Source organism: Echiichthys vipera (genome assembly GCF_963691815.1).
Source record: "Echiichthys vipera genome assembly, chromosome: 10".
Lineage (NCBI taxonomy): Eukaryota > Metazoa > Chordata > Actinopteri > Perciformes > Trachinidae > Echiichthys > Echiichthys vipera.
Genome location: NC_139835.1, coordinates 12,403,068 through 12,418,847, shown reverse-complemented (window position 1 = coordinate 12,418,847; position 15,780 = coordinate 12,403,068). Strand labels below are relative to the sequence as shown.

At 40.3% G+C, this 15,780-nt stretch overlaps 1 protein-coding gene across 1 annotated transcript in view; it reads left to right on the top strand.

Annotated features, from left to right (window-relative positions):
* Positions 1 to 14,725, top strand: part of thsd7ba (thrombospondin, type I, domain containing 7Ba) — a gene marked incomplete at both ends in the record, with an annotated part of 152,679 nt that extends 137,954 nt beyond the window's left edge. The window contains 7 exons of the mRNA XM_083921867.1: positions 193 to 361; positions 7,280 to 7,453; positions 11,636 to 11,731; positions 12,796 to 12,878; positions 13,740 to 13,935; positions 14,232 to 14,319; positions 14,644 to 14,725. Of these exons, the coding sequence (XP_083777993.1) occupies positions 193 to 361; positions 7,280 to 7,453; positions 11,636 to 11,731; positions 12,796 to 12,878; positions 13,740 to 13,935; positions 14,232 to 14,319; positions 14,644 to 14,725 (888 nt within the window). The remainder of the gene's footprint in view (positions 1 to 192; positions 362 to 7,279; positions 7,454 to 11,635; positions 11,732 to 12,795; positions 12,879 to 13,739; positions 13,936 to 14,231; positions 14,320 to 14,643) is intronic.
* Positions 14,726 to 15,780: the final 1,055 nt, after the last annotated feature.

The following is a 15,780-nucleotide window of genomic DNA, read 5'->3' as shown; positions in this document are numbered from 1 at the left end:
AGTAAATATTCCATGGAGACCAGTGTGACCTGGTTATTAGTAATTCTACTCTGACAGAGGAGCAAGTCCATGCTCAGCATTATTTCCCAAAATGTTCATAATATCAAACTGAGCCAAATAAACGCTTCTGTGATGACTTTCCTCTTACAGTGCTTATTGTCTTACACAAATTAATATTTTGTGTTCATGCAGGGTGCAGACTGTGGTGAGGGGCTTCGGAGAAGGAATGTGTCATGTGTTGTCCATCGGGGCGACTGGCCTGAGTCTCCTCCTCAGCCGGTGGACGAGGAGCTTTGTGGAGACAAACTGAGACGGCAGATCCAACAGGAGATGGAGCAGCTCTGCTTCGTCCCCTGCCCAGGTAAATGTGCACTCCAATATACTGGATTAACATCTTGGCTTTTAAAATACAATATATCGACACTCAGAGGCTAAAGTGTTATTGAATTATGTATAACTGTTGTCATTTTGAATTCATAATGCCAATGATTATACAGCCTGGGTGACTTACTTCTTGATCAATAATCTTGTTTTTGAACGCAACCTCATTTGCTGGAATCTGCCAGTCCACTGTCCCCTCTTCCAATTGGCTGACATTTTCAGCTGCTAAATAACTGTTGCAAAATCAATAATCGTCATCGATGAACTAATGACCCTTTTAGCTCTACATTATCTGGTCGAACTCATCCAATAACAACTTGGGGAAAAAGAACTTGGACAGAAGAAGGTTCATATGTTCTTGCCTCCATGGCAGCAACAGCCGTAGCAAAAGGCATTATGATTCTTGGGTTATACGTACGTCCGTCTATCCATCCGTCTGTATGTCTGTCTATCCATCCGTCTGTATATCCATCTGTCTGTCCGTTCGTCTATGTCTGTCAATCTGTACATCTATCTGTACGTCTGTATGTCTACGTCTTTCTATTCGTCTGTCTGTACTTATGTCAGTCTGTACTTCTGTCTGTGCGTCTGTCTATCCGTCTGTATGTCTTTCTGTCTTTCTATCTGTTTGTCTGCACGTCTGTCTATACGTCGGTTGTCTGTGCGTCTTTCTATTCGTCTGTCTGTACTTCTGTCTGTCTGTATGTCAGTCTGTACTTCTGTCTGTGCGTCTGTCTATCCGTCTGTTTGTACGTCTGTCTATCTGTCTGTATGTCTTTTTATCTGTTTGTCTGCACGTCTGTCCATCCGTCTGTACGTCTGTCTATCCATCTGTCTATCCGTCTGTCTGTACGTCTCTCTATCCGTCTGTCTGTACATCTATCTGTACATCTGTCTGTACATCCCATTCTTGCAAACGGGATATCTCGGGAATCCCTGGCGGGATTTTCTTGGCACACATGTCCACTTGGACAGAAGGATAAACTGATTTTGGAGGTCAAAGGTCAAGATCACTGTGACCTCACACCAATAGGATCAGATAAAGATATGACATTTTATATCGAAAAAGGTGTACTTCCCTTTGACAACAGGATGTTCTGCAAAAACATGTTTGTGACCATTATTCAAAGCCATAACGACATTCGGTTGGATTCTGAAATTTGAGGTAATTGTATAGATCTTCTGTGCTGGTGGGTTGAACATGTTTGGCCAAAAAATACACTTAATACCTTTAGTAAATTCCTTCAAAGTCTTACATAAAATATGTTAAGTGCAGACAGTTTGGATGTAAACCGTAACTGGATTGATTGGTGGAGGCATACAACCACAAGGCAGTAATTCTAGTTTCTTAATGCAGCACCAAGAGCATAAAGGCTGCAAAAGTCAATACTGAGTAACTAAAAGAGAGACAGATTTTGCGATCAATTATTTGACAACTCTATTGATTTGTTACACTACATTATGTATCAACCCATAATTATATAAAGAGTGAAAAATCCTCCTGTGCTATCTGAAACGCTGAACAGCGATGGTGTCAGACCCAGGCAGGAATGAGGATGTGAAGGTTCGCTGATCAACACTGAATTTATTAGCTTGACGACAGGAACGTGGCACAGAACAAAAGCCACAAACAAAAAATCACTCCGCACAGGAGTCGGCAGTTATAAAGCAAAGTACAAAATAAAGTCGCTCCGTCCAGGAGGAAAAAAACAAAAAGGCAAAGTTAACAAATAAATCTCAAAACAAAGTTGCTCCGTACGGGAGGAATAACCAAAAACAAAGTGAACAAAATAAATAATCAAACAAGGACGCTCCAACCAGGAGGAAAAAAAATGTCTCAAGAGAATTAGAAAAATGGAAAACTTACTTGGACAAAACAAGGAATACAAACACCTGAACATGGAAACAAAGAACTCAAAGGCATGAACAAGACTGTGGCTAAACGCTGGATACATTCGACACAAGGTACGAAATAATCTGGCACGGAACAAGGGGGAAGACACAGACTTTATACACTTGAGGGAAGGGAACCCCAGGTGGAAACAATCGGGAATCAGGGGATGACGTCAGACCTGTGACACAAGAGGAAGGGCAAGTGAGCTGGAACGAGAGGAGAATTATCTTTCAAAATAAAACAGGAAATTCACAAGACAAAAAACCCAAAGACAGGACAAACCTCACCGCGGTGTGACAGATGGGATGCATTCAGAGACCTTTTGTTTCTATAATTTTCAACAGCAAATACACAACAACGGAATTAAACCAATTTTAAGTAAGAACAGCTTTGATGATATTTATTGTCTATTTATTGCTTATTGCAAAAAAAGTATGTGATAAAAATGGAAGGGATGACAAAACCAAATTAAATGTATTCTATCTCACCATATTTTCTCCTTTTGCACCATATTGATGAATAATTCATTTAGAATAATGATTTTTAAGGTGATGGCAGCACATCATTATGCAGCACTAAGTGTAGACACGGAGTTCTGGGTCGGTTATAAAAGCATGGTTAGCACCCACAGATACTAGACGTACAAGGTGGTGGACCTCTACCAGCCAAATCCGCTGCTGAAGTCATAATCACAGTTTAAGATAACTTTATTTGAGACCTGTAAAATGACAGTCAAGTCAAGTTTATTTATATAGCACGATTCAACAACAGGGCAATTAAAAATGCTTCATTGTAAAAGCTAAAAGCATTGTAAAGAAATTACATTTCAATCACATATAAAATGACATTCAGATAAAATAATTAAAACATCGGAACATTTCTGAAAAGTAATTTCCAGTTGTCAGTTACAGGTAATAGAAGTTATAGTGCAGTACAAGCAGTTAATAAATTATTATATTTACTGGAAGGCAGCAGCCAACACAAAAGTCTTCAGTCTTGATTTAAAAGAACTTAGAGTTGCAGCAGACCTGCAATTTTCTGGGAGTTTGTTCCAGATTTGTGGAGCATAAAAACTGAACGCTCCCTCTCCATGTTTAGTTTTATCTCTGGGGAAACAAAGCAGACCTGTCCCATGTTTAGTCCTGACTCTGGGGAACCAGAGCAGACCTGTCCCATGTTTAGTCCTGACTCTGGGGACACAGAGCAGACCTGTCTCATGTTTAGTCCTGACTCTGGGGACACAGAGCAGACCTGTCCCATGTTTAGTCCTGACTCTGGCGACACAGAGCAGACCTGTCCCAGACGATCTGAGAGGTCTGGATGATTCATAGCTGAGCAGAAGATCTGAAATGTATTTTGGTCCTAAACCTTTCAGTGCTTTTAAAGAGAAACAATTGGCCCAATTATCTTAAAAAAATAAGAAAATGTGCCTCATAATCAATCAAATAAATACTAACTTATTTAATACGCCAATAACTAGTCTAAATTGTAATTGGCTGTTGATTATGCCTATTTAAGGTGTGTGTCATGCAATCTGCAGGAGATGTGTTACAGTACAGGCCTATAATTTATCAAAACTGCATGAGAGTGTGTGACGTCTGCATCACGTACATTGTTAACTCCATTGTTAACACTTATACCAATCATCAGAGGGTGTACGTGTGTGTGGATATCCGCATACCCTAAATTGTTTTGTATTAGTTTGACAATCAAATGTGCAACAAATAAATATTGATCTACTGCACTGGACAGTGTAAGCATCCACTTGGGAGTATGCAAGTATTTGGTGATTAAGAAGTACTGAAACATTCTAAGAATGTATTACAGTAGTTCCCTTACTTTAGCATCATGCCCTGTATAATATTCCTATGTGAGCTCAACATACAGTTGTTTTTAATGCCCTTTTAATATTTTATGCACGGTGCTTTGGATTTCCCTGTTGCTGAAATTTGCTATGTGAATAAACTTGCATTGTCATCAGTGTTGTAAGTAAGTCTCATGACTTTATTCAGCTTTATGTTAGTTTCTCAAATTGTATAATATGTTAGTTGTTGCTACTAAAGGGGGATTCAGTTTTTCAGTTTAAGACGCATCACAGCATTTCAATCTTAGACAAATTACACCACTCAACTGCATGATTTAAGATATCCTGGTCAATAATGACTTCGTAAATCAGGTGCTAATTACACAGAGATTACAAATAAAACATGAATGAAAAGCCCTGCATGTCCATGTACTTAAAGCAGTATCAGTGCAGCACTGTATAGCAGAGCCACTTCTGGCAGTATGGGTTAGAAGAAGGTCAAGATGAACTTGTTTCCCTTGCAGTCTTAACAGTGTTACTGCATTCACGGTTTGCAGTCTGCGGCACACATCAAACCACATGCATGCTGGATTAGCAGGATTAAGGACTTTTTAAATACAATTTGCACATGTATTGTCTCTGAGCACTGATCTGCTTTTTTATTTTTAATGCTGTTTTATTTTGTTGATTGATCATGTTAAGTTGTGTGTCGTGTTTAGTTGTGTGTTGTTTTGGTTTTAAACGTGAAACTTGTATGTTTATGCTGCTGTCTTGGCCAGGACTCCCTTGGAAAAGAGATTTTAAATCTCAATCGGAATATTCCTGGTTAAATAAAGGGTAATGAAAAATGAATGAATGCTGTTTTCTGTGATGGATAACTATAAAAGTGCACCACTCTGCCAGTACTGTGCCTGCGGGCTGTACCTTTACATTGGCTCTAGTATATTTAAATAAATATTGTATAGACAAAATAGAATGTACCCTGTCAAACATTCATTTAGTGAAACATTGAAATCAAACTGTCACACAGTGCTTTTAAGCTTTTAATCATTTTGACAAGGAAATTAGGGACTATAGAATGAGGCATTACCACTTTTTTTATTGTACCTGGTCATTCGTATCATTATGAAAATCACCACAGCAACAAGAAGCCAGCAGATCATAGATGATTGACATACCATGATGCAGAACAGTGTTTTTTATAATTTTTTTATCCATTGTTTGGCCACAGTGTGAATGTGAAGGCTACCGGTCAGCTGACAGCAATGGCCTGCTTTACTTGTCACTGTAATAATAATGTACTGTAATGTAATGTACTACTTATAATAATTATAATAATAATAAAGCTTTATTGTTCTTAGGCACATTTAGTTGATGTTCAAGCCAGCAACACAAGTAAAAGAATAATAATTGTTTAATCATTTTTGAAAAACAAAAACCATCGTTATCGTGTGACAGAAAGATGTCTCTGATCTCCTTTGTCATGGCTTTGTCCAGGCAAGGCTGTTGTTAGCTTTTGCTATGAAGAGACACCATCTTGCAGTGCTTGCTTTTGCTCATCCGTCTCACGCTCCACTCTGATCCTCGCCTTGATTCATCACTCAGCCCGCCTTTGCTGTGAGCCTTGGCTCAGGATCAGAAGTGTTTGATGACCAGAGCAGGTCACAGTGTATGTGTGTGTGAATGTGTGTGTGTGTGTGTGTGTGTGTGTGTGTGTGTGTGTGTGTTCGTGTGTGTGTGTGTGTGTGTGTGTGTGTGTGTGTGTGTGTGTGTGTGTGTGTGTGTGTGTGTGTGTGTGTGTGTGTGTGTGTGTGTGTGTGTGTGTGTGTGTGTGTGTGTGTGTGTGTGTGTGTGTGTCCATGCGTCTGTTGGTGTGGAAGTAGCAGGCACAATATTTGGGCCAGGGGAGGGGTTGTCAATATGTATTTGATGTACAGTATGTGTGTGTATGTTTGTGGGTTGCTGTACCCTGCAGCTTTAGCCACAGCGTGTTTCCACAGGCGTAGCAGCATGTGGGAAGATTTGGTAGAGTGGATCCGTATATGTAATGCTCTGCATCAATCTACAGACACTGATGTGGAAAACTTGTACTTCGTGATGATTCTTACCCAAGATTAATAAAGAATAACTTAAAGAGCCTCAGTTGCCTTGAATATATCGTTTGATTCAAATATCTGATGAGCAAAGTTCTTGGTAGAGAATGAATGTATATAGACACATATACCAAAAGCTTGAAGAATATAAAGAACATCACATAATATAGAGAACTGTTCCAAGGACTTTTTTTATCTACCAGGGAGCCAGAATAATAAAACAACCTTACAGTCCTTGGAGACTTATAGCAAACGATTCACAGACGTATGCATAAATTCCAGAACTACTGATTATACTACGGTGCCTAATCATATTTCAACAGTCACTAAACCGGTGTTCAGGGAAAAGAATCAGAGGGTTCTTTTCTTTTAGGGACTTTGGCAGCGCTTGATATCGACACTACGAGCTGACCCTATCAAGGATTACATAGGATATTAAAGCAATTCTTACCTTTCTTGCATGTCTCGCAGCGATTCAAAGTCCCACCCTCTTCCCCCTGCCTGACCTCTGATGCTCCCCGACACGTGCGATGAGAGAAATGCTGTGTTCAAGTGCAATGGGAAGTGGAACCTCCTACTAGCTAATTCGGGGAATGGATTTCTTTTACATTTTAGAGTGCCTTACGCTTATAACTAAGATCACAAAAGAAAAGTGTAAAAATGCCAGAAAGGTTTGAATTGCTTTAATGTTTGAACTTCAATAAAGCAAGTGTTGACGTGTTATTTATAGACTCACAGAATCCAGTGTTTATCCACTGAAAACATTTCCCAAATCAAATGAGATTTGCTTCTTCTAAGAGACACGTTTCATTATTGGGTGTTATCACTTGTATTGTATAATTTATAACTCTGGTTGCTCTATTACTTCTGAATACCCACTGGGCTGTCTGAGTAATTTGTCTTTGTACATTTGGTACATTATCAGCCACACATGTGTGCTGAATTTTATTGCGATAGCTTTTAAATGTTCCTTGAGCTTGCAGGGGAGCCAATAAAATGTTCCCTCAAATTGTGTAAGCAAGCTGAATATTAACTACCCTCAAGTATCTGAAAAGAAAGTCGGACCGTGTTCTTGATTTAGCCGTGCCTATCTCTTTTTGCACTCAGGAGACTGCCATTTGACTGTATGGTCGTCTTGGAGCTCTTGCCAGCTGACCTGCCTGGAGGGGAGGAGTTTTGAGACCACCGGTCGCCAAGCTCGTTCTAGAGCTGTGATCATTCAGGTCATGGAGAACCAAGGCAGCTGCCCACATCAGGTCTTTGAGACCCAGCCCTGTAAAGGTACTGAGTGAATCCCTTATTTTAATGATATATAATATGATGATATAACATGGTGATATAACCTGATTTGAAAGCTGTACTTAAAGTGGCTGTACTTGACAATTAGAACATCAATTGCAGCAGACAAATATTTGCTATGTAAAGATATAGTGGACTAATAGTGTCCTGAGCAGATAATTAAGTCACGCTCCCTCTGTGGGTCTTCTAATTGGAGTTTCTCTGTTTTTGATTATGACAAACCCACATCGAATTCAAATCAAACCAATCTTTATTTATATGGCACTTTTCATTCATTTTACTTAAAGAAAATAAAAGCAAAACAAAAAATGAAACAAAACATGAACAACAAAGAAACACCATGAAAACCCAATCCTCCCACCCCCACAAATATACACACAGAGATACAAAAAGACATACACACTCACGCACATACATAGCCATACACACGCCCACACACACCCACACACATACACATACTGTTGCTGAGGAGACATGGCTCGGCACCGAGATCTGAGGTGAGGAAGAATCTACCTTTGAAATCATGGTCCATGACTGCCGGGGGGCACCGCCACAGGGACCACCCCAGCCCAGGCAGACAGGGGGCTCCACACCACCCTGTAGAGCTATCAAGCCACCCGGGCCGTACACGGGACAGCAGCCCCATTAGTGGACCAGAAACAACTCCCAGTGTGGTAGGCCCCCATGGAGGAAACACTGGAAAACCAAGGGGCTAAAACAGTAAAATAAGATAGAAGGAAATAGCAAAAAATAAGAAATAAAAGCAGCATAAAAGGAATTAGAAAGAATTACAACAAGTCAGTTAAAAAGTTGGTCTTGAGCCTCTTTTTAAAAACATCAACATTCTCTGCGACCCTGAGGTTCTCTGGCAGGCTGTTCCACAATCTGTGGCCATAATAACTGAATGCTGCCTCCCCATGTGTTTTAGTTATTACTTTTGGTATGGTTAAAAGGCCAGCACTGGAGGACCTCAGGGTTCATTGGGTAAAAGTATTGCAGATAAATAAGAAGGCCTGAGACCGTAAAGACTTTTAAAAACTAGTAAGGGAACCTTAAAATCGATCCTGAAGTGCACGGGAAGCAAATGCAGCGATTTTAAAACTGGTGTGATGTGCTCCCGCCCTATGGTCCTCGTCAGCATGCGTGCAGCTGAGTTCTGTAGTAATTGTGAGTTGAACATGTTCTTTTTGGGAAGACCAGAGAGCAGGGCATTACAATAATCTGAACGAAAAGAGCTAAAAGCATGCATCAGCATCTCTGTGCTGGCCTGAGAGAGAAACGGCTATATTCTTAAGATGGTAAAAACCTATCTTAGTTATATTTTTGATGTGTGGAATAAAAGAGAGCTCAGAGTCAAAAATCACACCCAGATTTTTAACCGACTTTGAGGGTTTAAAATCCTGTAACATTGGTAAAGTTTCTCTCTTTGCTTTCAGGACCAATGACTAAAACCTCTGTTTGTTCCTGGTTGAGCTATAGGAAGTTTGCTGCCATTCATGACTTGATGTCTACATTGCAGTTAAAGCATTTATAAGCTATGACAAACCCAGTATATGCTTCATGCTCAGCACCAAACCGACACCCCGAGCTGATGACTCGCTGCTGAACTTAGTGGAGCATTTATTTTTTCCTATTAATATTTCCTTCATGAAAGGTGAGCCCAGAAAAAGCGAGTGAATTTCAAACAGACAACATATAAGTTTGCTGGTACAAAGCACTAGTACAAAAAAATCCATCTGTTAATAAGGGTTTGTACACCTGTGACCACACCCAGCTGTGATGTCAGAGTGTACAGGGTACACCCCAAGTACACTTCAACATCACTGGGGGAGAACCCCAACTACTGGAGGTCAGAAAAAAGTAGCTTTTTTTTTTTTTGTTAAGTTGACCTTTATTCTCTATAAATGGACAACCAAAGACAAAGTGATATATGAAGCAAACTGAGATGAATTAAATACACAACAAAGATACAGAAATCACATGGAGAGTGGAGGTTAGTGAAATCAGTATGGGTGTGCTTGAGAGCGGACAGTTGCTGTGTTTAATTGGTCGTTCCACTAACCCCTCATTCACTTACCCTCAGCCGTTGGGTAAAAGGGTGAGAGGGACTGAGCACCAGTTCTAGGTTTAGAGCTATGCTGCAAGTGTGTTTTATTTTCCATCTTCATTTTTTTTATTAATTATAACATTCTATATCAGTTTATGTTGTGCTTTTTGCTTATACAAAAGTGCTTTTTGCATTTCTTGTTTGAACAGTGCTATACAAATACAGTTTATTATTATTACTGTTATTATTAATCATAAACACCTGCAGACTTTCATTTCATTGAGACTTGGTAATTAGCTGCATGAATTTTTGATTTGTGATCTGTAGCGTAATTTATCAGAACTGTTTCCTGGGATTTATTACATCTTGCAAAAAACAGCATTGTTTCCAAGGTGAACAATACTACAGATTAAGTCAATATTAATAGAAATTACTAATGTTATATTTTTCAGTAAATTATCAAGCTGTCAATGAGGTTTTCTTAAGAAAGTTTTTCAGGTTGCAGTTTACTGTCGCCTAACCATGGATTATTTTCTTCCACCAAATGCATTACTGCAATGCATTGTGGGTGATATACACCTCTAGAGTGATCATCCTCGTGCACTTGCTCCTTCAGCCCTCCGAGGGTCGATCTCACTAAGTTCACTTCGGTTATTCAGACAAATGGAGCAATACTTAGGATGGTAGCGGGGATTCCCCGAGGGGAAGTGAACAAGGGCATGTCGAACAACTAATGAAACGCTGCCAGTGTGTGAGTGTTGTGGGGTACATGTAAACAAAAGGACCAAAGAGGAACTAAAGCTGCAACATAACCAAGCAGGTGCCTGCAGGGAAGAAAAAGGGTGAGACTGTCAGTAGCAGCCAGGGCTTTATAGCCTGGGAACACCTGGGTCTTCTGTTGGCACCAACGATCACCTGCAACCACGTATCTGGAGAAAAAGACAAAGAGAGCTGGGAAGGGCAGGGGTCATAACTATTGGATATTTAAAGAGACAATCAAACACTAAAATCAAAGAAATACACACAACATGGAAGTTAAAAACATAAGCTGCAGAGGAGATTCAAATACAGTAAATACATGCCGTATTTCCTTGCGAAATACACACATTTGCCTTGTGTCAGTCTGTAATGGAATGTCTCAATCTTTCAATCTTTCCAAACTGGGTAAGTGATGTAGCAGCCGTGACATTTCATGACCTATTTTAAAAAATGATACTTTAATGAAAGCCTTTGCACAGTGTATTTGTAATTTTTGACACAGCTGTAATGATGACTTTGACATTACAATCGCTGCCATTTTTCACAGGTTTGGCCATTTAGAAAGCACTTGTAATATAACCTTTAACTCTGTGCAGAAAGGGTTATTGTTGAAACCCCAAAAAAGCATCCAATCCATATTATCTGTCGTTAGCTGCGGGATTGTATAGACTGGGGGACGACTGCTACTGTGGCAGCACTTTCTACCTAAATATAGTACAGTTGTGACATCACGACTGTACAGAAGTCCTGACGGCTTGTTTTAAAGACAAAGTTTCTGAATGCGGGCTGTGTGCATCTCTCTGTTGAACTGGGTGCTTTGGTACCTTCCCAGTATTTATATATAAACATCAACCTGCTTTATAATCAAAGAAGACATGACAATCTCACTCTTTACAATATGGGACCTTCTATCTAGAAATGACTGTATTCAAAGGAATTGCCTTTGGTGTTTCTTCTATTTGTAATCCTGCCATGAAATTCAACACTATGTGTGGATCTTCTTTAATACATAAAATTAGGCTCAAGTGGCTTTGACTGTCTCTTCAAATCAATATACCCCCATAGCTCTACCCAGGATAATAAGAGCCTTCTGTATAGAACATAACAGGTTTTTTTGTACATTTCCAACCAATTTTTACCATCCAATTTCCACCAAAGATTTCTTGTGGATCCCTGTTTCAGAGGAAATTGCACCTTTTTCTTCTCACAAAAAACCTAATATACCTTACCTGGTAATATAAAGTAGTGGGGCAGCAGAAGAAGGGTAGGTTAATAATAACCATGGGAACCTGACAGAGCTGGATGTCCAAGACAAACTGCTAATTAGCATTGTCTCTTCCTCCGTGCCATTGCTGCAGGGGGGAAATGCCACAGTTACCAGTGGAGGACAGGAGGATGGAGTAACAATGAGAGGGCAGTGTGGTGTCAGCGCTCAGATGGTGTCAATGTCACAGGTGAGTAGTTGCTCTGCCGCCCTTGAGGCACCTTACAGAAGCACTTCTAGAAACATGAAAATCTGTGTATGTCTGTCTTAATGGAGACTCTGGTTGAATCTGTCCCAGTTCTGTTTTTGTTCCCCAGCACAGAATCAGTGTAAAGGGATATAGCTGCACAGGGTCTCATTTTTCAATTCAGTCTCAATCACATAGGTAGGTTCTGCAGTATCAGATTGTTCAGTTGCTCTTGAAGGAATTTGTGAGCATTGCAGTGACAATAAGTGAATGTCCTTTCATACGTCTGAGAAAGCTGTCACACTGGTGATTTTGGCGGAGGTGGTTCAGAAATACATTTAAAAATGGATTTCCTTCTTGGTTCAGGAGTAAATTGAAACATTTGGAAAACAAGTGAGAAGGGTGGATACACAGACGGATGTGATGTCTTTCACATTTGTTAATCTCAATTTGCAATATTACTATACTTTATATGGGTTATGCAGTGTGTCTGTCTCTCACAGACTCACTCTCACAGAGCAACACAAACAAAGAGTAATTTTAGTAGTGTTCTATTTGAATTTAACGCCTTATTTGATCTGCACATACTCACAGCCACCATTGATTTCTCCTCTCCCTCTTAACATAAGTAATCAATAAGCCAGACTCTGAGCTGGGAGGCATTCAATCCATATAAATATAATCATGCATTTGTATTTGTTGGAAGAAAAGAAAAGCCTGCGTAGAGAAATAGAACAAAGGTAATAGCGCTGTGGGAATGAAAGCTTGAGGCGAGCTTGATGTGCTGTAAATAGTGGCTGAATGTGATCTTATCGCTGTAAGGAAGCGTTTCTGGCAAATATGAGCCCAGAAGGAATAACCTCCCTCTGCAGAGAAGGCAAGAGCCCAAGGCATTACTCTTTGATATTTTGACATGCAATTTTCCATGTTGGAATTAAAATGTTCACAGATTGATCAGGGACCCTGATAGGCAACTGAGCCCATTAATCAGACGTGACAGTACATTAATTTAGTGATCAATGGCTACAGTAAAGGAACAGACATGAGAACCTGTTGTCTTCCTCCAGGGGGGTGTTTCCCGCAGAAACGGCCGACCACGGTCAGACACTGCCACCCCGCGTGCACTAAACCTTTCTCACACTGCACACCGGTAAGATCATTGAACTTTGATCAGGCAGCTGTGATGTGTGTAATTATCACTGTGTTTTTGCTGTTTCCTGCTGCTACCATATTATAGGTAGGAAGTTACATACATTTACATTTTGACACATAACATGTCTAATTGTCAAGAACAGGCATTTAAAGGATATTCACATTAATACCAATGAGAGTGGGCTTATTGTCAGTTAGGGACTACACATAGATGGGGGGAAACTGCACACAAGGCGCTATGAAAATGACAAGGAATAGCCTGAGTTTGAAGTTTTACTGCCCCTTAGAGTATCCTCCATGTAACTGCATTTGAAGATGAAAAACATTGTAGCATTGACATTTTTTAATAGCATTTCAGATGCTTATTGCAAATGACAGGCCTTGAAAATTCATCAAAAGTGGAACCCATAATGCTTAAAAGCTAATGCTGTGATTTGGTGTATTGCATTTGGTGTGTGTGTGTGTGTGTGTGTGTGTGTGTGTGTGTGTGTGTGTGTGTGTGTGTGTGTGTGTGTGTGTGTGTGTGTGTGTGTGTGTGTGTGTGTGTGTGTGTGTGTGTGTGTGTGTGTGTGTGTGTGTGTGTGTGTGTGTGTGTGTGTCCTCACTAGGGCTCTTTTTTATCAGTTTTCAAATCTGGAAATTGCTGGTGTAATCTACCCCCCGAGGAGCTTAGTTTTGATGTCAGAGTCGGGATATATCAAGCTGAATTAGCAGCAGAAATGGTTTTAAGTTAGTGGAGTGGCGTAAAGCAGAGTTGTCCCTGTACATGGCAGACTGGGTTGTCTGCAGTGTTTTGCAGCAAAGTAACGATCGCAGTCGTCTTGTGCTGGCTGTAAATTATGTTCTCCCTCCAATGCAGAGCGGAGTTTGTGGGTGTGAGAGGGGTTACACCGAAGTGATGACCACGCACGGCTTCTTGGACTACTGCACAAGAACCCCGGGGTTGGACAGCAACAAGAAAGCTGATGTGAAAACCAACTCTGGGAGAGTAAAACCTGGGCCGTCTCAAGCCCAGGACCTGTTCAGTGAGTGGACCTTACGACCTGTTGGCCCAGGTACTGAAATGGAAATCATCTTTACAGCTCAACCGTGTGCCTGAGATCACTCAACTTTGAACATGCCTTTGTAGCTTTAGGATCACTGGGCCAAGGGTGGGATCTATTCTAGGTCAATGTCTCATCATTATATGCTGTTAAGAAAGTGGGCAAACAATGGCAAGAAATTGAAGTAGAATTGTTGCAGTATGTTTGAAAAGAGAATCTGAAATGTGAGATATACGTTTTAAAGATCTCCAAACTAAAGATGGAGATTTAAGTTCATTTCAAACTAAAACTGCTTTTTGATTGCACAGATGGAAGAGTAAAGCTGTGGGTTTACGCCGTGACTGCCGTTGGTTTCATCTTAATACTCTTCATTATTGCATTATCGTTCTTGGTCTGGTATGTACTTTATTGCTTTCTTAATAGATTCCTCATATGCACACGCTTAAGAACAAAAGCGCCGGTGTGGGCCACACATATTGTAGATGAGAACAGACTGAACACTGAGAAGCAAAGCAAATTCCTAGTCATCTGCTTTCTTTGAAAAAAAAAAAAAAACGTGTCAAGTATGAGTTATATTCCTCACAGTATTGTGTCTGCTGTGTGCAGCTGCTATCAGATATTGGAATTCTTTAAAGACTGAAATCAAGTTGGGCTGCCATGTGCTCCTAAGTCAGATACACTGTCAGCTTTTCGTTCTTTCTTCTCTTCTATTTTTTTCAGTAAGCCGTCCAAAACCACTAAGACGTCTCCGCCACAGCAGAAGCCCTTGACCCTGGCCTACGATGGTGACATGGATATGTAACCAGGCTGCTATACCTCACCAAGACGCGTTCCACCGCAAACAGACCCCTTACTGTGTTCAGATTGTTACTGACAACGTCCATTATTTATGACTGTTGGCCGATTTGAGCTGGGGTGATTATTTGCTGTGGTGCCAATTGTATTGCAAAAATGCAGCGGACAGAAAGCGACAATTGCACGTGGTTTGCTGCTGAAGGGCAATGTAGCCCAACTTTCCTCCCCGAAGAAGAGGAACCAAAGCTGAACATGGTGTAAATGAGACACAAGGTCTCCAGACAAAGGAAATAAGTGGACCTCTAGTTTCTTTTTTTTAATGCTTGGAGTGTGAACACAGTTAGAGCAGCACAGTTTGTAAACCACAAGTCATGAGGACTCCTAAAAGGCAAAGACAAAGTGGATCCAATGGTGTGGTTTTGAGGTGTTTGTGTGTCAAGATTCAGAGGGACCCCCTGATCATTTGTCACATATTTGTGTCGCGAGGGAGACAAAACATCTTGAGTCAGCAGTCAGCACTCATGACATTCAAAGACAGAACAACAGAACATTTGGTATTTGACTTTGTCTCATCAGTGCTGGATCTTTGTAAAAGAAAATGTCACATGCCTTTTGGGTAAACAAACAGCCTTTTTTTCATTTCTGAGAATAAACAAGTTGTTCTATGCACTACGTTAGTGCTGATACTTTTGTTTTGTTTTTCCTTTCGAATGACTTTTCTAGTGTTTCAATTGTAATGCAAGTTGTTGCTGTCAGATTGTGTTTTGTTGATGATGCCATATGTTGTGTACATGTGAAAACCAAAAGCAGGCTTGCCTTGAGTTTAACAATACAACAATGCAGTAATTTCCCACTCTTAACAGCTGAGGACTAAATTAAGAAACAATCTCCAAATCGTGGGTTAGGTCTTGAAATATGGTAGACTGCTTTGAAGATGAATACAGTCAAGAATTAAGAGTCAAGAGCAAACCTTTAATGCAAATTATCAAATACCAGCATGATAAAGCTCATACCTCATATACATTTTTTCATTATCACATGCACAACAAAAAAGCTCTGATC